This window comes from Phodopus roborovskii, unplaced genomic scaffold (assembly GCF_943737965.1).
Source record: "Phodopus roborovskii unplaced genomic scaffold, PHOROB, whole genome shotgun sequence".
In the NCBI taxonomy this organism is placed as follows: domain Eukaryota; kingdom Metazoa; phylum Chordata; class Mammalia; order Rodentia; family Cricetidae; genus Phodopus; species Phodopus roborovskii.
The window spans coordinates 11336453-11357737 of NW_026126571.1; the positions used below are offsets into that span (position 1 = coordinate 11336453).

The 21285-nt window shown below is 46.5% G+C and overlaps 1 protein-coding gene across 2 annotated transcripts in view; it reads left to right on the forward strand.

Moving 5' to 3' along the window:
- The first annotated feature begins 6843 nt into the window (after positions 1-6843).
- LOC127235735 (ribose-5-phosphate isomerase) overlaps positions 6844-21285 on the forward strand; it is an 877486-nt gene continuing 863044 nt past the window's right edge. For both annotated transcript variants that reach the window (XR_007835730.1, XM_051203109.1), the window contains exons 1-6: positions 6844-7143; positions 13792-13852; positions 15441-15496; positions 18717-18776; positions 20120-20184; positions 20793-20861. Coding sequence is in view for 1 of the 2 variants with exons in the window: in XM_051203109.1 (XP_051059066.1) it covers positions 6880-7143; positions 13792-13852; positions 15441-15496; positions 18717-18776; positions 20120-20184; positions 20793-20861 (575 nt within the window). In the remaining variant the exon portion in view is untranslated. The remainder of the gene's footprint in view (positions 7144-13791; positions 13853-15440; positions 15497-18716; positions 18777-20119; positions 20185-20792; positions 20862-21285) is intronic.

A 21285-nucleotide genomic window follows, 5' to 3' on the forward strand; every position in this document is an offset into this window, starting at 1 on the left:
AGCTAGCTCAGCCAGAGCCAAGGTCCTGATGCCAGAGGCTTGCACAGAGCCGAACACTAGAGGACACCACCTGATGTCACCACCACTTACAGCTGTCAGATGTCAGAAAGTTAGCAAAGGCCAGACTCCCAGTTTTCTTTTCCACCCGCAATAGATAGGATGAGAGTGGGTGATTGGTGGCTGTGATGGTTGATTGTCATGGTCAACTTGATATGTCTGGTAACTCATTGTATCCACGAGGAAGTTCCCAGAGTTAGACTCACCCCGAATGAGGGTGGCACCATCCATGTATTGGTATCCCAGAATGAATAAAAAGATTTAAAAAAAAAAAAAAAAAAAGCCAGGTGTTGGTAGCACTCAGGAGGCAGGGACAGGTGGATCTCTGTGAGTTCAAGGCCAGCCTGGTCTACAGAGCAAGTTCCAGGACAGGGTCCAAAACAATACAGAGAAACCCTGTCTCTGCTTCTGTACCTTGGATCAAACAGCTGCTGGCATGGCTTCCCTGCCATGACGGATTTATCCTCCCAAACTGTGAGCCAACTTAAATCCTTTCTTCTTTAGGCTGCTTTTGTCACAATAACAAGCAATGTAACCACTATAGAAAAGCAGTAATAGGGTGTGATTATTGCTTTGACTACTCAGCTGTGCAGTTCCTAGACTTCTGGAACTAGTTTGCAACAGGGGCCTGGAAGAATTTGGAGCTGTGACCAAGCGGAGTCCTAGAATGCAGAAAGCAGAGCTTTGTGGGCCATTGCAGTAGGAAACTGGAAGACCAGAATGCTGAGAGAAATTGCATAGTCCAGGCCCAGTTTAGGAGATTGGGTTAGAAGCCATTCATATTACATTCTGGGAAGGAATTTATGCATCCTGCCCATTTCTCAAGCAGAGGAGTGAGGCTGAATTTAAAAGTAGACTAAGTTGTTTGGTACAGATATTTTTTATAGCTTACCATCTGGGACGTGGCAGGGTAGCTGCTCTTTGTCAGATCTATAGTGACCACCAGTAGAAATACATGGAAAAATGAAGGGAGTGTGTGATTGAAGTATCAGATAAGGCAGGCTGGGGAAAGCAACTGCAATTATTAAAAAGATTAGCACCATTAAAGAAAAAGCTTATGCTTTACACTGGGGCAATAGGAATGGTACTCTGGGGGCGTGGTCTTATCCATGAAAAGCTTCACACTTCATTCAAAAGGAGAGAGAGCAGGCCAAGAACACAACTGTTGCAGGATATCTGATCATAGTGTGAACCCGGGGAATGTGCTAGTAAATGAAGAAAGCTGCTTCTAGCTGTGGTGTGGCTCAGCCCTAGCACACACCTTTAATTCAAGAGCTTCCTGCTTGAGCATCATAAACAGGATTAAATAAAGTCATCAGGTCAAGAAAATGAACGTAGGATTATTATGAAAAAACCCATACAGTTGTAAGAGGGAGTCAGGTAGAAGTTAGGGACATTGAGTATGAGGAGGTTGGTTTGAGATGCCCTTGGGGGTGGGGGCTTCTGGGATGTTGGTGGAAGATGAAGGCCATCTGGGTGCTCTCTGCCTCTCTGAGCTACCAGGCTTTTACCCCAGTATTTGGCTCTTGAGTCTTTATTTGGTAAAACAGAACAACTGAGATTTGTTAAACAACAACAACAACAAAGCAACAGAAGGCATTCTCTGCGTAAATCAACTACCAGGAGAAGCTCAGCTACTAAGGTACACAGGGGCTACCACAGTTGTGGTACACAAGGGCCAGATTACATCTCAAGTAGCCAGGAGAACTTGACAGTGTTATTGAAACTGAAAGATCTATGGTGTCATGGGGACTTATGTGGAAGTCATTGATATCAGACAATATATAGCATGCCTGGATTCCATGCAAGGGTCCTGGAAGACTCTTTTGTATAGTCTGCACAATGACCTATGATAGCTGTACTTTTGGTTTCAAATAAGGGCCTTTATTTATTATACAGCATGAAACATAAAAGAATTAATACCAAGGAGTATATATAGAGAAGCAGCAGACCATAATCAAACTGGGCACTCACAAAACCCTGCAGAGATGGCTGGGGTTGGAGAGTCATTAAATTGGGACTTACAGCACCCAGCAGAAACAGGCTAGGAAAATGTTGTTGAAGTTAGCTGGGAGTTTCTAATTCATAGTTTTCTCTCCATGGATGCCTTTCTGGGTTCTTATTCCCATTGTAGGCACTGTAATTTCAAGAGTAAACAACAGTAAGCTCTGTTGGACATGGTTTACTAACACAAGTGTTAGTATTCGGCATCTGTGCTGGCCTGCCTGTAAAGGATACATCCTCAGCTGCAGCCACTAAGAATAGCTGTGCACATATGCTACACTCCCTTTTAAAAGGTGGGCCTTGCCCCTTCCATCTCTTTCTCTCTCTCTGCCTCTCTTTTCTCTTCCACCATTCCTGTTCCCAGAGGCTGGCCTCTCCTCTTCCTCCCCCCTTTCCCCATTCCCCTCCCCAAATAAAACACCTCTCCCTATGAGCTTTGTTGCATGACATCTTTTTTCTCTCAAGGCACTTTATTTTTAGCAGTTTGCTCTTTTCCATTCTCTCTGTCACAGACTCGGGGATTGGGGGGGGGGCAGTTTGACCAAGGTCAGGGAGCTTTGCAGAACACTTGAGATAAACATGCTTCTCAGATCTATGGGGGCATCAAGGAGATAAAAGAGGCTTCCTGTTCTCTAGTTCCATTTTAACAAGCTTAAAGCACAGGGTAACTTATTGTACTGTGAAGGCTACTGATGAAGCTATGAAGGTTAGGTTAAGTTGCAATAGAGACCCCAGGACGCTGGACACGCAAAGACTTGGATGCCCACCGAAGAAAGCTGCAGGCACCGAGTGGAGCTGACCCAAGAGAGAAAATATGTGTTAGGTGGCTAGAAGTTCAGGGCTACCCAAGGATGCTGGCTGGAGTCAGGATGATGCCAATGAGAGTTGGTTCCAAATGCCGAACATGGAGCTACAGGATTTGGTGTTTGCCCTGTTGGGTTCGAATCTTAGTTTGATCTGATTTTTCCTTGCTAAGCCCTCATTCCTCCCTTTTGGGATGGGAGTGCTTACTTTGTGCCATCGACTATTGAATGTCTGTAACTTGTCTTCCCCTCCCCCACAAAACCAGGGATTGAATTTAGGACCCCATACATGCTGGTCATGTGCTCTGCCACCTGCAGTGGTTGTAACTTAAAAAAAAAAAAATGTTTTACAGGGCCTCACAGAGAGCCTTAGTGTCAGAAGGAACTTTGGGTTTTAGACAAAGGATAGGATTGTTAAGATTTTGGGGATTAGAACAAATGGACTAAGGGAAGGGTACAGGTGATCAGAAGGGATGCTCAAAGGGGTAGCCTATGAAAGTGGAAGTCCAACTGAGTGTTGTTGAGATACAAATAACAGTACGGAGTCTTTTTGAGAAGTTTTATTTGTATGTATGTGGATGCCTAAATGTATATTTGTGCACCATGTGAATGGCAGATGAGAATGTCCTCTGAACCTGGAGCTAGATGTGATTGTGAGCTGCCTGATGTGGGTGCTGGGAAATGAACCCAGCCCTCTACAAGAGCAGCAAGCACTTATCTCTCCAGGCCATGTTGTAGTGAGATCTCCACCCCGCCTGCCCGCCCGCACCCATTGCACTGACTACGCCCCTGGTCACAGGTGCAGATGTGACAGGGAAGGCCAGGCCTGGGGTCCTGGACTCCAGCTCGCTCTCTTGCTTCCTGGTTGGGTTGGGGAGAGCATCTGGGTGGCAGGGTGACATCGGTGGAGCGGGGACCCTCGGCTGTCATCTGTTTCATTTGTAATTGAATTCTCCCTGAATAAGCCTCACTTAACCTATACTGAGTTCAGTGAATCTTAATCCCCACACTTTACCCTGTCTTTCCGTTTTTGAAGCCAGGGTCTCACTGTGTTGCTCCAGCTAATCTGGTACTGCTACCTAGGGGAGCCTGACCCAGAGCTCTTAGATACCCACATGCTTCTGCTTCCCAAGTGCGAGGATTAAAGGTATGCACCATCATTCCCTACAAACACATATGAGTTAGACAATGTGCTCAAAACCAGAGCACAGAGCATAGTAAGGGACAGAAATTCTGTATGCCTGGAAGTGGAGTGTATTGTTGAGGTACACATGGGTTGGGTGTTAGTTCATCTTGCTTCTGACAGACGTATGTTGAGGAGCCTTTGTATGTTTGCAGCAGCCTGATAGCCTCTACAAAGGATGCATGATAAGCATAAAGTGAGTAAAGAAAGGATCACAGAAAAGTCCTTAGTGGGTGGTGTGATCCTAACTACTGAGAACATGCGGCATATGGGTTGAAAGTTCAAGGGCTGCCTGAGCTACAGAATGAGGTCAAGGCCGGACTGGTCAACTTGGTGAAACCCTGTTGTTAATGGCAGTAGGGTATGTGGCAGAGACACAGCTCCACAGGGGTGAGCACTCAGGGTTCTGTTCAGACTTCTCTGATGAAGCCATGATGAAGCCAGGATTCAAATCATAGTTCAGTTTGTTACAAAGGATTTTATCACACATGTAAACATGCGGTTGGCATAAAGAGAGATACCATCTGCATTGCACAGTTTTACGTCAACTTGAAACAAGCTTGTCATTTGAGTGGAAGGAACAATTGAGAAAAAGCCTGGATAAGATTGGCCTATAGGCAAGCCCGTAGGGCATTTTCCTAATTAGCAATTGATACGGTGTAGTGAGACAGCCACCCCACCTGCACCTGTTGTCCAAACGGGCGCGGTCACAGGTGCAGACGTGACAGGGGAAGGCTAGGTCTGGAGTCCCCGACCCCAGCTCCATCTCTCTTGATTCTGGTCCGGTCATGGATTGCAGCCTTGGGAGTGGGAACTTGCTAGTCATCAGTTTCTTATGTAAGCGATTTCTCCCCCCATATTTAATCCTGTGTATCTTAATCTGTGCATCTATAATATGGGAGGGTCCTGGGTGCAGTAAGAAAGCAGGCTGAGAAAGCCAGGAAGAGTGACCCAGTAAACAGACCCCCCCCTCCCATGGCCTCTGCACCAGTTCCTGCCTCCAGGTTCCTGTCATGGCTTCCCTCAGTGGTCTGTGATTCAGGGTATGTAATCTAAATAATGCTTTCCACTCCAGGTTGCTGTTGGTCATGGTGCTTCATCACAGCTAACTAAGACAACTAAGGTCACAAATGTAGGTGTGGGCTCAAGAACATTGTGTGCCTGCTTTTGGTGGCTCCTGAAGCTAAATTTCTAATGGTGACTGAAGAGCTTGCCCCCTCCTTTTTTGGTAAAGGAGACTATGGAGGGGGTTCCTGAGTGCACTGGGCAGGGTTACAGTCTGATAAGATAAAACTCAGGTTATAAAAGTTGCAAATAGGTGTGGCAATTTACCTTTTATTGTTCCTAAGGGTTCTTGGAAAATTCTAGCTCTTAGGGTTGTGGTGGTACACACCTTTAATCGCAGCACTGGGTAGGTAAAGGCAAGATGACCTCTGTGAATTCAAGGCCAGCCTAGTGTACAGTAGTTCCAGGACAGCCAGGGCTACATAGAGACCTTATCTAAAAAAAAAAAAAAAAAAAAAAAAAAAAATCCTAACAAGCTGGGCAGTAGTAGCACGTGATTTTAATCCCAGCATTAAGGAAGCAGAGGCAGGCAGATATCGGTGAGTTCAAGGCCAGCCTAGTCTACAGACTGAGTGCCAGGACAGGCTGCAAAGGTACACAGAGAAATCCTGTCTAGAAAAACCAAAAAACCGGCAAACAAACAACAACAACAAAACAAAACAAAACACCCCTAACAAAACAATAAAAAGAACTTCCAGCTCTATTGGATGACATACTCATGTAATACAAGTTTAGGAGAATACTCCAAGTTCCAGGCCAGCCTGGGCTACACAGTGAGTTCAGGCTAATGCGATCAAGAACTTCCAAGTGTTCAGCCAGCACTAGCTTCCTGCCTGTAAATGGTGGTGGTAAGAATTCCCCATCCCTTACACTGCAGCAAACTAAAGGCAGAGAAGGAAGCCCAAAGTTTTGATTTTTAAAATTACAAGTCGCCAGGAACTGCAGGGTCGGTTTCTAGAGGGACACACTGGCCTGTGCGCGGGCACTTAGGCTCCATCTAGACACCATGGCATCCAATACCAACAGCGAAACAATGTCCAGGCAGGAGCTACTGGCTGAGTTTGTGATTCTGGGTTTGTGAAGGTCTTGCGCAGACTTCAGAAGGCCTGGGTGTTTCAAGTGTATGTCACCACGGAGTGCCTCTTTAAGGCTGTGAGTTGGTGGCTCAGCCAGTGAAGTACTGACATAGGTAGGTGTTCAAGCCCCACTACCCACGTTGTCAGATAACGGACTCCAGCAAGTTGTCCTCTGACCTACACAAGCCTGTACTCATGCACACAAAGCACAACTTAAGTAATAAAATGCAATTAAAAAAAAAAAGTTGTGTTGTTAGAACTTGACAGAGGACTAGCCCACAACACAGTATTTTCTGGGGAAAACACGTTTTCAACAGTTCTCTCCTTTTTTGTTTTGCACTGCATTTTGAATGCGTGTACATCCAGAAAAGTTCTTGGAGTTCACGTAACGGTGTAAACACTTTACCTCAGGGCGGGCAGTTGTTGGCTTTCTAGACAGCTGCTCTCCCGACCTTCCTGGACGGAAAGGCGGGAGTCAAGGCGGGGGAGGGAGGGGATTTGCACACTAGGTCGCGGGCCTTGTGGGGCTTGTAGTCCAGATTGCCGCAAGGCCTGAGGCCGCTGCCGCACCAGGACTACATTTCCCAGCAGCATGCGCTCGGCAACGCGCGCGGATCAGGTCGCGCCGGCGAGCCGATTTCCGGAGGCGTCGGGGGCGGGGCGGCCGCAGAGGCTGGAGCGAGGTGGCGGGATGCAGCGCCCCGGGCCCTTCAGCACCCTCTACGGGCGGGTCCTGGCCCCACTGCCCGGGCGGGCCGGGGGCGCGGCCTCGGGCGGGGGCGGGAATAACTGGGGCCTCTCGGGCTCCCACGTGCAGCTGCCGGGGCGTGCACACTCCGAGACCCGCGGCGACAAGGCAGGCTCGAGCGCGGGCGGCCCAGCCCCCTCCACGATGTCCAAGGCCGAGGAGGCTAAGAAGCTGGCGAGCCACAGGGCGGTGGAGAACCACGTGAAGGTGGGCAGCTAGTGGCGGCGTGATGGCTTCGTGCTGCGCGCCCAGGGCACCGCCAGGGGGGAGAGGGGGGTGAGCCCTGTGTCCGAATTCCCGCTGCTCTTTCCAACCCCTGGGGCGCCTTGTAGACGTCGAGTCGGTGGGTGTGGGTGTCACCTCTCCCCCCAATAGAGCCTTTCCCCCAGAGACCCCTGTCGGGCTGGAACCGAGTGCCTGGCATTGCCTTGTTTAGAAGCTGTCAGGCTGTTAGAGCCTGCCTCCTAGTCAGCCCGTTGAGAATGGTGAGCCCCGAGGCTCTTGAGTTCTTTCTTCACTTCTCGTTCCCCGGGTTTGCAAGGAGTTTTGGAATAATTTTTACTCCAAATAAATCCCTCCTGCTTGGGAGCTTGAGTGCCGTCTTTACAAAGAAGCCATCAAGTTCAGCCTTGCTGTTGACACGGCCGGCTGGGTGGACACCTGGAGATGCTGTTCTTCAGGTGGGGCCCAGATGTTTAACAGTTACTCAGTAAGGTTGCGTCCCCACTTGGTTTGTTAAGTGGCAGGTGTGCTGCTATGAGTGGACTCCTGAAGTGTAGTTGGGTTTGCTGCCGGGACTGGTTAATTATCTTAAGTTATCTTAACTGTATGACTGTATTATTTCTGCCGCCCTGTGGCCGGAGTTTCCTGGTCTCGTTTCCGACTTCTTAGATAGGGTTATCGGAATCCATTTCTCCATAAAAGGAAGTTGTTTTTTTATTTTTTCGTTTGGTAGTGCTGCGCTGCACAAAGTTACTCTGCAAATGATGGTCTTAGAGCTTTGTCTATCTTCCTGAAGAGTGAGGGCGGCCTGAGTGGGTGGGTCCGGGTCTGATAACCTCTGGCTGGCTCAGTCTGTTCTACACCACTCTTGTTTCAGGCAGGGCTCCAATGCTTCTCTGTTCTGGTGTAGCTTTCTGCTCCTTTTAGCATAGGGTTTTATAGGAGAATTAAGAGGGTGTAGGTATAAGCACGAATGTAAAATGTGTGATTTGGCTCTGTGTTTGGATTCGGGGCCACAGCTGTAAGACTGGGACGCTAAAATAAAATTTCAAAATACCTCCATGAAGTAACTTAATAGATTGGTAAATGAAATCTATACCTTAAGAGAGCCCATTATCTAGTTATCCTTTTAATGTTCAGGAGTACATGCCTCCTTGACCTTTGCTTTTATAGTAAGGTATTTGATTAAATTAAAACCTGCAAGCCTTCATTCATCTCATGCTAGAGTCCCCAAGCACTGAATTCTAGCTATACTCAAACATGTTAGCAGGAAATCCTTGGGAGATCTCTATTGGGTTTTGGGGCTATCTGTTAAAAGAGGGTGGTTTGTCCTGTAGGGTTTGATTCAAAGGGCTTTACTATTTCCAGTTTTTTCCTTGGCTTCCTAAGGACATTAGGAGAGTACACTTTCCTCTTCTTATTTGGAGACTCGGGCTGTCTAGCAGCTTGCCAGGAACTTGATATGTGGACCATGCTGGCCTTGAGTGCTGGAGATTAAAGGTGTGCACCACCGTACAGCTATATCTACCATTATGTATCTATATCTAGCATTATAGATTTGTGGCACCATGCTCAGCTTCCTTCAGTTGTTCATGACTCCCAGACACTTGTGACCTCTGTTCTAGTCCTCTGTGCATTTCTCTTGCCTAACTCCCTACGACCTCTGCGAGGAGAGTCCTCGTTATCTGCAGGTTCAGTGTAGGGCGCCGTGAGGCCATGGCAATGTTCATCGGGTTGTGTAGAGTGCGAGCTGACATATGGTGGTCGTGGTTATGGTGGCCCTTTCCTAGGCTCTCTGAGTTTGGGTTCTCAGCCCCAACTGACTGTCTCTACTTCAGGGTAGATGGACAACTCCGAATTCTCAGGTGGATCTTTGTCAGCCACCTGACTCTGCCTTGGATAACTGAATCTCTGCGCTGTCCTCGTGGCCGGTTGCTTCATCCTTTGCTGTCCGTGAGGCCTGGGCTTTGTTTTGAGATTGCTTAACCGGAGGAAAGTAGTGGGCAGACACTAGTGTTACTATTATTATTATTAGTAGTAGTATTTTGTTTGTTTGTTTGAGACAGTCTCACTAGATGGCCCTGGTTACTCTGGAATTCATTGTGTAGACCAGGCTGGCCTCAAACTCACAAGAGATTTGCCTGCCACTAACTGTCAAGTGCTGGGATTACTCAAGGGTCTACCATACCTAGTGATTTCTGTTCTCAGTCTTGTAGAAGCCTGTTTTACTATCATACTATTCCAGACTCATCAAATACCCCCAGAGCCTTAGCCTCCAGATCCAGTCTCATAGATATTTGAGATCACCCCATTGGACACTGTACTGTTGAGCATTGCCCATTAGAAGGGCTGTCAACTGTTGGGCCAGTTTGCAGGCAGCCTTTGGTCACTTCTAGTTGGTTTTGACTAGGGTACAGACTCTGGCTCCTGTCCTTTTATTTCAAGGTAGCAGGCCTTGCAATTCAGCATTTCTGATGTGCTAGGTTCATCTGAGTGCAGCTTGACTGCTGGGAGCAACACAAGATAATGAGGAGTCTGATAATCAGATTTTCAGCCTCGGGTCAGAAGTGAAGGTCAGATTAAGTTTACCTAAGCTTTAAGAAATGGAGACGTTAGGCAGGGTGGTGGTGGCACACCTTTAATCCCAGCACTCTAGAGGCAGAGGCAGACAAATCTCAGTGAGTTTGAGGCCAGCCTGGTCTACAGAGTGAGTTCCAGGACACCCAAGACTGTTATTCAGAGAAACTCTGCTGGGAAAAAAAAAAAAAAATTGGAAGTGTTCACCATGATTTGAATACTTTTCATCTTGACATCTTTAGCTGTTTTAAATGCTTTGTGTTGTTAGTTTCCTTTACTTGTATGAGTCCTTGCATTTTTGGGTTTGTGGGGGCAGCTGATGGCTTTATTAGCTGCTTTGCTCTTGTGAAGGCACCCTGGCAGGTGGAATCTGTAAGATTGGCTCTGGTGGGCTAAGCCTCTTGGTGTATTAGGCGAGTTTTGAACTGTTAATCGGGGCTTCTATCTGATTGAAAACATAGACATTGCTGGGTATGGTGGCGCTCGCTTTTAGCTGGGGCATTTGAGAGGCAGAGGCAGGCAGATCTCTGTGAGTTTGAGACCAGCCTGGTCTACATAGTTCCATGGCAGCCAGAGAGCTACTTAGTGGGACTCTGTCTCAGTAAACTAGCAAACAACCCACAGAAGTTTAGGCCCCCTCACTTCTAGAGCTCACCCTTCCTCCTGCAGTCACCTGTTGTAGGCTGTTTCCACCCAGGAAAGGAATCCTATTATGTGTCCTATATCCAGAGCCTCTTTCCTTCCACTCTGCTGGTGCAAGTAAGGATGATGGCCTGCTTCCTGTCAGCATTGAGGAGTCTCTCTGTACAAGAAATCAACAGAGAAACCTCAGGAAGATTCTTATGGACTCTCCCAGGGGTCCTGATGATCATGATAAAATAGGGAAGGTAGCAAGAAGTTTGTCCACATTGGCACTGTCGCAAGCATTTAGCGTGTGGAGACGACTCAGCTACAGAGCGAGCAGGCAAGGAAGGGCAGAGCCTGGATGACTGCCTCAATTTACTGGGGTTAAGTGCCTGTGTCTTCTTAAAGCATAAGTGAGGATTTCCTTGAGACAGTAGAATATCCTTCTCCCCCATCCCTTAATTACAAACCCCACAGCTTGTACAGTGTTACCATTTCAGGTGCCTTTAACTTTGATTTGTGAACTTCTTTATGCAGTCTGAAAAGAGACCTCCCCCAACAAACCCCCCAAAAGAAAAAAACCCACAGAAAATGATGGATAAAGTCTTATGTAGACTGTGGGTAGGAGAGGCCCAGCTGGAAAGATTTTTAGTGTGTGATTGCCATTAGGATTTGATTTGTTTTTTCTAAAGTTTTTGTACTTGTTGGTCATTTTCTGTCTTTTAGGTTTAGTCTAATTTTGAGAAGGACCAAATGAGGCATGGGGCTCTGGGGCTCTGGGGCTCTGGGCTACCCCTGCACAGTTACTGCGGCTTTTTAGTGTGGGGGATGAGATGTTTTAGCTGCAGCCCTTGGTTTCTTCCTCCTACAAGGAAATTTCACAATGGCCTTTCCCTTGCCAAGTGAATGCTAATAGTTGTTCCACTCTAAGAAATTTGAGACGCCGTGCCTTTTCAGCAGTCCAACTCCTTGAATTGTGGACAAGTTGTGTGTGCTTGATAGGGCTATGAGATGATTTTCTTTGTAAGGTAACATGATAAGGACATTAGCTGTTGTATGTCAGCATTATATTAAACTCATTAAAGTAATGCTACATGAATAAAATGAAATGAATTTTTAAAGACTGGAATTTATTGTACAATAAATGCAGGATAATAACCAGTCGCATCCCATGGAGCACAGTGAGTTGGATTTTATGGATAAGATTTGCTAACAGTTTTCTACAGGTTGAAATCAGCCTTTGGAGCTGTCAAGTTGCACACACTCTTGTAGGATGGGTAGTGTAGGCATGTGGCAGGGTTCTGCTGAAGGGACCTAGTAATGTTTGACTTACTTCAGGGTCATCAGTCCTTGTAGTGTTGCATGAACCTGTGGAGTGGGCTAATGGGTCTCTAGGTCATATAGGGGTCATTGTGAAACTAGGCTTTATGTTAAGACATGCAGGCTCTCCGGTATTGCTTCTTGTTTTTTATTGAAACTGAGTTTCTCTGTGTAACAGCCCCGCCTGTCCCAGAACTCACTCTGTAGACCAGGCTGGCCTCAAATTCACAGAGATCCACTTGCCTCTGCCTCCTGAGTGCTGGGATTAAAGAGCGCCGTCACCATCTTGGTGGTATTGCTTCTTGGTGGAAGGCAAGTGTAGATCTTCTAGGCCAGTGGTTCTCAACCTTCCTAATGTTGCGATTCTTTAATACAGTTCCTCATATGTGGTGTACAGCTGTACAATTATTTTCATTGCTACTTTATAACTTGTGATTTTGCTACTGTTTTGAGTTGCAATGTGAATATCTTACATGCAGGATATCTGATGTGACCCTGTGAAAGGGTCTTTTGACCCACAGGTTGAGAACCACTATTCTAGGCAGTGTTCAGTGTTAGCTGCAGCTCTGGTTGGCGGTTTTGCTGTAGCCTGAAGGGTGTTCCCAGAAAGTTGCTTAGGAACCAGTTCCATGTTGGTTTTGGTAGTTACTGCTGCCCCTCTTCTTTTTTGTGGTCTACCATCTGATCATAGGTATCTTCTCTTAGGATGGCAGGCTTAGTGTGGGCACGTGTTTCTTGTTCTTTGTATTTGGGAGGCAGAGCAGATTCTAAAGAGACTACTACTTGCTAAGGGCCCACAAGGTGACTAAAAGCAGGATAAAAAAGCCTGTCATCTTTTGTCTGTACCCTTTACTTTGAGTTAAACACTCGCTTAATTATGCACATGGGTACGTTAATCATTCATGGAGTGTGTTGGTCTAAAACTCAGTGCTGTCTGTCTTCAGGGTGAAGGTAATGGAGCAGTTTACTGCCATCAGCTCTTACAGTGTGCTATTCCAGACCCTCAAACATGCCTGGAAGTCTCCAGTCATTTACCTAGACCTGTGTTTCGGGAATGATGGAAATTAGGCAGATCACTCTGTAATGTAGCCACCCTCCAGTAGGAGCTGTCATGTCTTGGATGCTTCCTTCAGCAGTGAGGATATCTTTGAAGCACCGTGTAGAATCTTAACTGAGACAGTGATCAAACAGTTCAGCATTGCTTAATGATGTGTCCCTCTTGTCTTCCCCTTCCCCTGTGTAAAATGAAAGCTCATATCAGAGCCCTGAAGATGGCTGAAATGCTTGATTTTCTTTTTTTCTGTGTAGTAAGATCCTTTCCTGCTTTTCTACCATTACACCTGTATCTCTGGGGTGAGGCTGGGCCTAACATGTTAGCCCTCGCGGTATCAAGCTTCCAGCCTGGGTTCTGGCTATAGAAATGCTCTGCCTGTGAAGACTTCCTAAGCTTTCATTGTCTTCCCATGCAGAGTAGGGCCCCTTGGTGTTAGCTGGGTTACTTGGTGTTAGCAAGGTTTACTCCTGAAGTCACTTCCTATTCTCCCTTCTCTTACTGACTTCAGCAGGGTTCTGGGTGTGTCCCTGAGGTTCCTGTGTGAAGATGGTAGTCCCTGCGCTTCGAGACTTGCACCAGAAAGCCCAGCTTTCCACCCTTACCCAGGCTGTTTTTTTTCCCTGCTGACCTTCTTCCATTTATTTCCTTCCCTTTTCCTCCCTTGGATTGGCCAGGGATCTTTACTGTTTTTTTTTTTTTTTTTTTTTGTTTTTTTGTTTTTTGTTTTTTTTTTTTGTAGGCCAGTTCTGTGAGGCCAGCTTCAGTTAATGTAGAATAATTGAGCCAGTGTTTCATGTGGGGTGTATGTAGGGAAGAATGGTGAAGTGGGGCGGTAATAGTGTCAGAAAGGAAAGAGGAGGGCTCTTTGGGCTGGGTAGCGGGAGGGATAAAGAGCAGCCTTGTGGGTACAGCTGTAAAGTAGGCATAGATAGGATCGTGCCTGCCTGCCTGCCTTGCACCTGTGCTAGTGAACTGCTGTTGATGATTTCAGTGCTTTAAGTCTAGTCCTAGGGAGTGAAACTACTGTAATGAATTTTGTTTTTCCTTCTTTTTGGCAGAATAACCAAGTGCTGGGAATTGGGAGTGGTTCTACAATTGTCCATGCTGTGCAGCGAATAGGTATGTTCTCAAACTGTTTGCTGGATGTTTCTTGTGTGTTCTGGGATAGGAGGTGGAGGAACGGGAGGGAGTGGGCAAAGGTTTGGCGCTTGTCTTAGCTCCCACCCAGCCCAGCTTTGCAGAGCTGGGTAGAGTGGGCTGCTCACCTCAGGTTAGTTGAGTGTTTTTGTTGTTCTTAGTAAAGAGAGATCCTTGACCTCTTCAGCTGACGTTAGGAGAGCCTGCCTATGTTCACTGTGTTTGGCCAGAGGGGAGGGATTGACGTAGGTGAGGCCTTAGCAGAATTTGGTACACACCCATCAGGGTTCCTGTATGTGGTCTCAGGTTTCCTCTGAAGCCTGTGTGTTTTCTTAGGCAAACAAATTGAGGTCACAGTGTCTATGACCCAAGCAAGGATGAGGCTCCTGTAGTTGGTGGCTGGTTTTGTAGGTGTTGACTTCACTCTGATTGGGTCCTGTCTGTGCTTAGGAGAGGCTGAGACATTATCAGCTTCCATGGCTGCTCAACAGGTTCTACTGGCCTGTTCTTTGTTGGTAAAAACAAAGCCTGGAAGAGGCTTGCCCAACCTTCCCATCTTCCACAGGTGCCAAGGGTCAGAGCCCAGGAGACAAAGCAAACCCTGGTTCCTGTTGTGATCAGGAAGTGGCTATATTCTGGAGGTGATGACTGATTGGAGATTTAGTGACCAGTACATCTACTTTAACCCTGTGTATGGAGAATTTTATGGCACAGGAATTACTGTGGATTCAAGGAGTGACAGACATCTCAGCCTCCCAAGAGACAGACTTGATTAAAAAGACTTGGCATTTTAAGAATAAAAAAATTTTAAAGACTCATTAAATTAAGATTTCCTGAAAATTTAAAATGAACAAACAGATTTAAAATTAATAGGTACCTTTCCCAATCTTTAATCATCCTCTGGGGCCTATAGATCTTTATATCTTATTAAATGCAGATTGAAGTTCTGATATTTTCCTGGAAAAGGCAAGGTAGGATTGTAGTTTAGATCGAAAAGTAGGCCACCAACCACACCTTTAATCCTAGCATTGGGGAAGCAGGGGCAAGCAGATCTCTGAGTTAAAAAGGCCAGCCTGCTCTACAGAGTTCAAGACAGCTAGGGTCACACAGAAACCCTGTCTTGAAAATCCCCCCGCCTAGCTCTCCCCCAAAAGAAAAAGGAAGAGAATGAAAGATCACTAAGGACCACATTCCAGCCACTGGTTAGCTGTGTGACTACCAAGGTAATTTACTTCTCAGTGACTCAGTTTCCTCATGTGTAAAGTAGGGGTGATAGTTAGAACTTTTGTCTTGGGCTGCCAGGACTTAAAATAAAAGGCGGATGCATATACAACTGTTCTCAGATTGCAGACACATAGCCCAGTGGCCAGTGCTTGTCTCCCAGGCTCTCTAGTGTCCCTGCCTGCCCAAGTATGGAGTGAGGTCCCTAGCGTTTCCATCAAAGATGGTAACAGTCAGCTGTGAGTGGGGGATGGGCCTTTCCCCTTTGGCTGGATTTGGGAATCACACAGGTGACAAGAAAAGTCAAGTGTGGGAATGAAACACTACCAGTGTGACTCTGTCTCCACAGCTGAAAGAGTGAAGCAGGAGAACCTCAGCCTCATCTGCATCCCCACATCCTTCCAGGTACGCCATGGCCCGTGTTCCTTCTGTGTCTTAACTGCCGCTGCCAGGTCTTTGTGTTGTCATCAGGGCGGTTTTCCTTGAAAGAGCCAGGCAGCAGCAAGCCAGCTGACCAAGCTCTTGGGTGGTGTAAGGGTTTGAGATAGGGTCTCAGTATATAGCATTGGCTGACATGGAACTCGTTGTAGAGCAGATTGGCCTTGAACTCATGAAGATCTTCCTGCCTTTGCCTCCTGAATGCTGGGGTTAAAGGCATGGGTCCCCATGCCCATCTGGTCTTTTAACTTTATACATACTCATTGACTTCAAGGCTGTTTCCTCACGCAGAGTACACAGAGACAACTGCGTGGTCTTTAGCCGTGTGGACTATTGCTCTGTTAACAGATGAAGACAAAAGAATTTGTGCAGTTGTAGAAATGCAAGCACAGTGTGTCCTTTGATTTGAAGCACCCGGGGCTGGATGGGGAAAGCTGGAGAGTAGCATGACCAGGGAGATACGGCTGTCTGTTTTCATCTGACTTTGCAGAACTTTGTTAAGAATTTGCCATTGTCCACGATGGCTGTTTCCATTGGGGTTCCCCAGAGAATTGCTGTACAAGTGGATTTATAAGAAAAGAAGTTGAGTATTCCCACAATGGCAGGTGTGAGAGCTGGGAACATTGGCGGCTGCTTAGTCCATGAAACTGGAAACTCTGTTTTCTCTGTTCTTCCCTGACCCCTGTCTTCCCTCCCCATCTCCATTTGATCCTCTCTTCCAGCCCCCCCCCCCAGTCTATCCATGACTATCCTATTTTCTCTTCCTAGGGTGGTCCAATCCACCCCCTGTCTCTTACTCTGCACCTAAACTCTGGTTGTATGGATTATAGTCTGCTTTTCAAAGACTTAAGCATCTGATATTCACTTTTAAGTGAATATCATCCATTTACTTGTGAATTTCATTTTTTTAAAAGCTGAGTAATAAATACTCCATTGTGTAAATGTACATTTTCTTTATCTTTTTATGAATAGAATAGTAATGAACATGGTTAATCCAGCATCTCTGTGGTAGGATAAGCATCCTTGGGTATATGTCCGTGAATGATCTAGCTGGATCTTGGGGTGGGTCATTCCCATCTTTCTGATAAATAGTCACACTCATTTCCATAGTGGCTTGTTGTCGACTTTCTTGGGACTGCCAGCTCCCGAATAATAACTCTTCATTAGTTATGAAAATTTGGCCTTAGCTTAGGCTTGTTCTCAACCAGCTCTTAACACTTACATTAATGTGATTATATTTACCTGTGTGCTGCCATGTGGCTGGTTACCTCTCCTCAGCACAGTAAGCCCAACTTCCTTCACATCTGGAGAATCCCCTTCACCACAGTAAAGGACCTCTCTGTGAAAACAGGTGTTTGGGTGTGGTTTGTGCCTAATCTGGCTCTGAGAGGGAGCCCCACTGTGGGGGGGGTCTCCTTCAAGCCCTCCTGAGTACAAACAGACTGAGAAAGAAATTAGGGAAACGCCTTTTACAATAGCCTCAAATACTATACTGTACCATACCGTGCAATACCATACCCTGGGATACCTCTAACTAAGCAAGTGGAAGCAGGGAAGAAAGTTAAAGTGGCCGCTTTCTGACGCATAAGAGAAAAAGGGAGGTCTGTGTGTGAATGGGCTAGGATGGGGCCATATATATTGACTGGGCATGTCAATTAGGTGAACAAAAGGGGTGGGTCTTTTGATTGCTGGACTTTAATGCTTTGCTAGCTGGACCTTGGAAGTCAGCCTCAGGAGAAAGTGGACCTTGGGGGCTGGCTTCAGGGATGTAATTTAACTTGTTCTTTTTGTTTTTTCTTTGCTGCTTTCTTCCTCTTCCCCCCTCCCCCCATGGATCTTCATGTGGTTTGGGCATCAGGATAATTAATTGCCTTGTGGAATGAATTGGGCACTGTTCTCTATGTTTCTATTTTGTAGAATAATTTGAGAAGTATTGATGTTAATTCTTTGAAAGACTGGTAGGAGAAAAGACTGGTAGAATTCTGTTCTAAAATTAGCATTGGGCTTTTTTTTGTTGTTGCTATTTGGGAGACTTAATTACTGCTTCTGTTTCACTATGGGATGTAGGTCTGTTTAAATTGCCCTGGAATTCTGTTGGTGAGCCTTACCTCTGAGGTTCCTCTTCAAGTTTCTAAATTTTTCATTTCCAGTGTCTTTCAGTTTGTGTTTTCTTTATTGACTATTTTTCCACTTTCATGTTCTTGAACTGTTTATTTTATTCCACAGTTTGTATTTTCAGAGTTATTGAAGGATTTATTCATATCTCTTCAAGGTCCCTGATCATATTTATAGTAGCCATTTTGAAGTTCTTGTCTTGTGTTTCATTCATATTTCAGTTCTTAGCACCTACTGTAGTGAGGTTGCTGGGGAGACATACATACAGTCCTGGCTGTTACTGATTGCATAGGCATCTGGGTTTGGGATGACTGTAACTCTAGGTGTTGATATCTGGTCTTGTCTTTGTTGGGTAAGTATTCTGTTGCTTGGTTCCCATTTCCCTCTCTGGATCTTAGAAGAGTGTGGTGGCTGTGGGTTTCCTGATAGGGAGTGCTTCTGAGTCTGTGCCAGATGTGGCTCTGGGGATCCCAGATGGAACTTATTCATAGTATTGTGAGCTGACATGCAGGACTGGGGATGAGGTAAAACAAATAAATAAAAGACTCAGAGACAGATATTGGGGTTCAAGCTGAAGATCAGGGAAGCAAAGCTGCCGGCCACTAGCCCTCACCTCTAGCTCTGGCTGAAAGGGCCGATACACACATGTGCTCTTCACCAAGTCTCAAACTGCTGCCCTTCTCAGCCTGGCTGGAGAAGGAATGCCCAGTCCTTGTTTTTTTGAGACATGGTATCCTTATTTTAGCTGAGGCTACATTTGAATTGGCTGTGTGTCTGAGACTCCCAGATGTATTGTTAGAAATGTTAGGAGCACCCTGACATTGTTTCCCAAACCAGGGAGGGGAAGCTCTTAGCTCACCTCTGGAACTGTCTACCCTGTGTGCTACAGTCCCAGAAACTAGCAGTCAGCATTGCTTTTTGTGGGCCAGGGCTCCCACCTGTTGGTAGGTGTGTTGAGGATATGAGAGAACCTAGGTCAATCTTTAAGGTTTGGAACATCAAAAGAATTCTGCAGACCCTTGCCATAATTTCAGAGTAAATGATTGTGGTTGATTTTTCTTGCCCTCTCCAGGCCAGACAGCTTATCTTGCAGTATGGCTTAACCCTCAGCGACCTGGATCAACACCCGGAGGTAAGGCAGGGAGAGGAGAGTGAGGACTGTATCTTTTTCTCCTTTTTTTTGGTGATGGTCTCTAGTTGTTCCTGGGCTCCAGATATCTTGGCAGGCCCAGGAAACATTAGTCAATTAGTCAATTCTGACCAAAATCACAAGCAGAGAGGTCATTAATTTCCAGTGTAGGCATAGTACAAGTTAGCATCCCTGAGATGTAGCCTCTAGGTCTCAGCACAGGTATAGTAAAGGGGATGTGGACAGCCTCAGGGCTGGGCCATAGTCTCCTGAAAGTTCCTTCTTGTAAGTGAGCCGACCTGCATAGCAGAGGGAAGAAGTCATTATCTGAGGCAGCTGTGGCCATTTGAAAACTAGTGTCTGTGGAACATGCTGTTAAAGTCAGGTGTTGTCACCCAGAAGAGATTAAAGCTGAGCGTGAACAGCAACCCTGTTACCCAGTCCACCTGAGCTGTCAGGGTTATAGGGCGAATTTAATCTGGACAGTGGGCACTCTGGCCATCCCAGTGGATGGGTGTGGAAAGGGTTGTTTGTCATTTGCTTAAGTGGCAGAAGCAGAATCGTAACGTGTACACTTCAGGCTCTAGAGCAGTGTTGTAGCAAGAGACTTTAGTTTTTGCTTAGCTGCAGAGACACCATGGCAGGCCAAGAGAGGATCATTGGAGGGGAAGATAATAGCTGTGGGTTTGTGGGTGATTTGGACATAGTGGGGCAGGCATGGGGTGGGCATTTGACAGGGTCTAGCAGTCCATGCCATGGAGTACATGGTAAACATTGGGAAGGACCTCCTGAGAGATTTCTGTGGGCAAAGAAATTATTTCAGGATTGTATCAAATGTTTGTCATCAGAGATAGATGTCTTAATATTCTTGTCCATTTGATAATGCCTGTGTCTGTCCATGTTAGTGATATCTTTGGATCAGTTTTACTCTGCCCTGCCCTGCCCTTTTCATTACTGATCTTTCTTGTCCCCTTGGAATTTAATGCTCCAGTCCTGCTGTATATCTGTGTATGGGCCTTTAGAGGGCTCCACCCTACAACATCATCTTAAATGTTTGCCCTTGCCTGCCACCCCTAGAGTCAGTGTTTTAGCTCCTTTGGGAATGCATGCTAACAACTCCACTTTGTTCATGGAGAGCAAAGGAAGCAAATGTGGGGGCAAGAGCTGGACAGTGTATGCCTTACTTAGGCCCTCAGTTCCTTTTTCTTGTGACCCCTGCAAAGCACCTTTTAGTCTCTTTGGGTGGTTGAGTGGAAATAGTGGGCCCAGCCAATAGGCTGCCAAGAACCTGATGAGCTGTCACTGCTTGGTTTGGCACAGTAGCTCAGCTCCTTCCCTCCTCACAGATTGACCTTGCCATCGATGGTGCTGATGAAGTGGATGCTGAGCTCAATCTCATTAAGGGCGGTGGGTGAGTATTGTGGGACTCGGTTGCTAAAGAGACTCTCAACTACTCCTTAGCAAAGCAGGAATGGGTTGTCCTGGGTACCCGTGAGTTTGTCTTCCTATTAGCACATTGATTCCATGTGCCTTTGAGCCAGCCTGGTGTTTCTGATCATTCTTGGGTTAGAGGGTTAGGTCTGTGGCTTTGTGTTAAAACTCTGAAGTCTGTGATCATTTGGGAAACTCTTCCTTTATTTGGAAACACCAGAATGACACAGTGTTCATGGGTTTTTATGTTATGTAATCCTGGCTGCAGGTATGAAGTAATTACCTGGAGAGACAGGGTCTGGGCAGTGTGCTGTCACATAGTTCTCAGGACATGTCTAGAGATGTCTCCCTAACACAGTGCCTCTCGGACCTCTCTCAGAGGGGACGTGCTTGGCCTGAATGGAACCATTGTCCACTTCCTAGGTTTCTGTTGGACACAGGCTAATGGTTCTGTATTCCATTTACTAGAAAGCAGCAGCACTCTCTTTCAGTGTCAGGATTGAGCACGTTTGGGGTTCCTGTGTCTGACCCTAGTCCCTAAATTAAGATGATCTCACGCTAATGTCCCCTTTCCTCTTCTCCTGTCAGAGGCTGCCTGACTCAGGAGAAGATTGTGGCTGGTTATGCCAGTCGCTTCATTGTCATCGCTGATTTCAGGTACTGGTCAGTTCTGTGTTCCAGCTGAGAAGGTTTATGGGTTCCCAAGTCTTCCCCATGTACAGAGAAGGAACTTGTAGAATAATACAGAAAGGACTGACTGCCTGCATGCCAGGAGTCTGGGCAGTCTGCTGATCATCGCCACACTCTTGCATGGACCTCATGTTTGGGGATGGGGAGGAAACTGTTAGCCTGTGGGCATGTGTTTTCAGAGGGAACCTCAGGAAGCAGGACAGGCCCTGTCCACAGGCAGTGACTCAGCACTTCCCCTCTCCTCTGGGGTCAGGCTAAGCCACACGTGACTGTGCTGTGCTCTGCTCAGACTGTCATCTGATTTTTTTTTTCCCCAAGTAGCCTGAGGGGCCCTTGTGCTGAGCATGCTAGAAGAGATGCCTGCATAAGAATTTACTCAAGAAATACTATA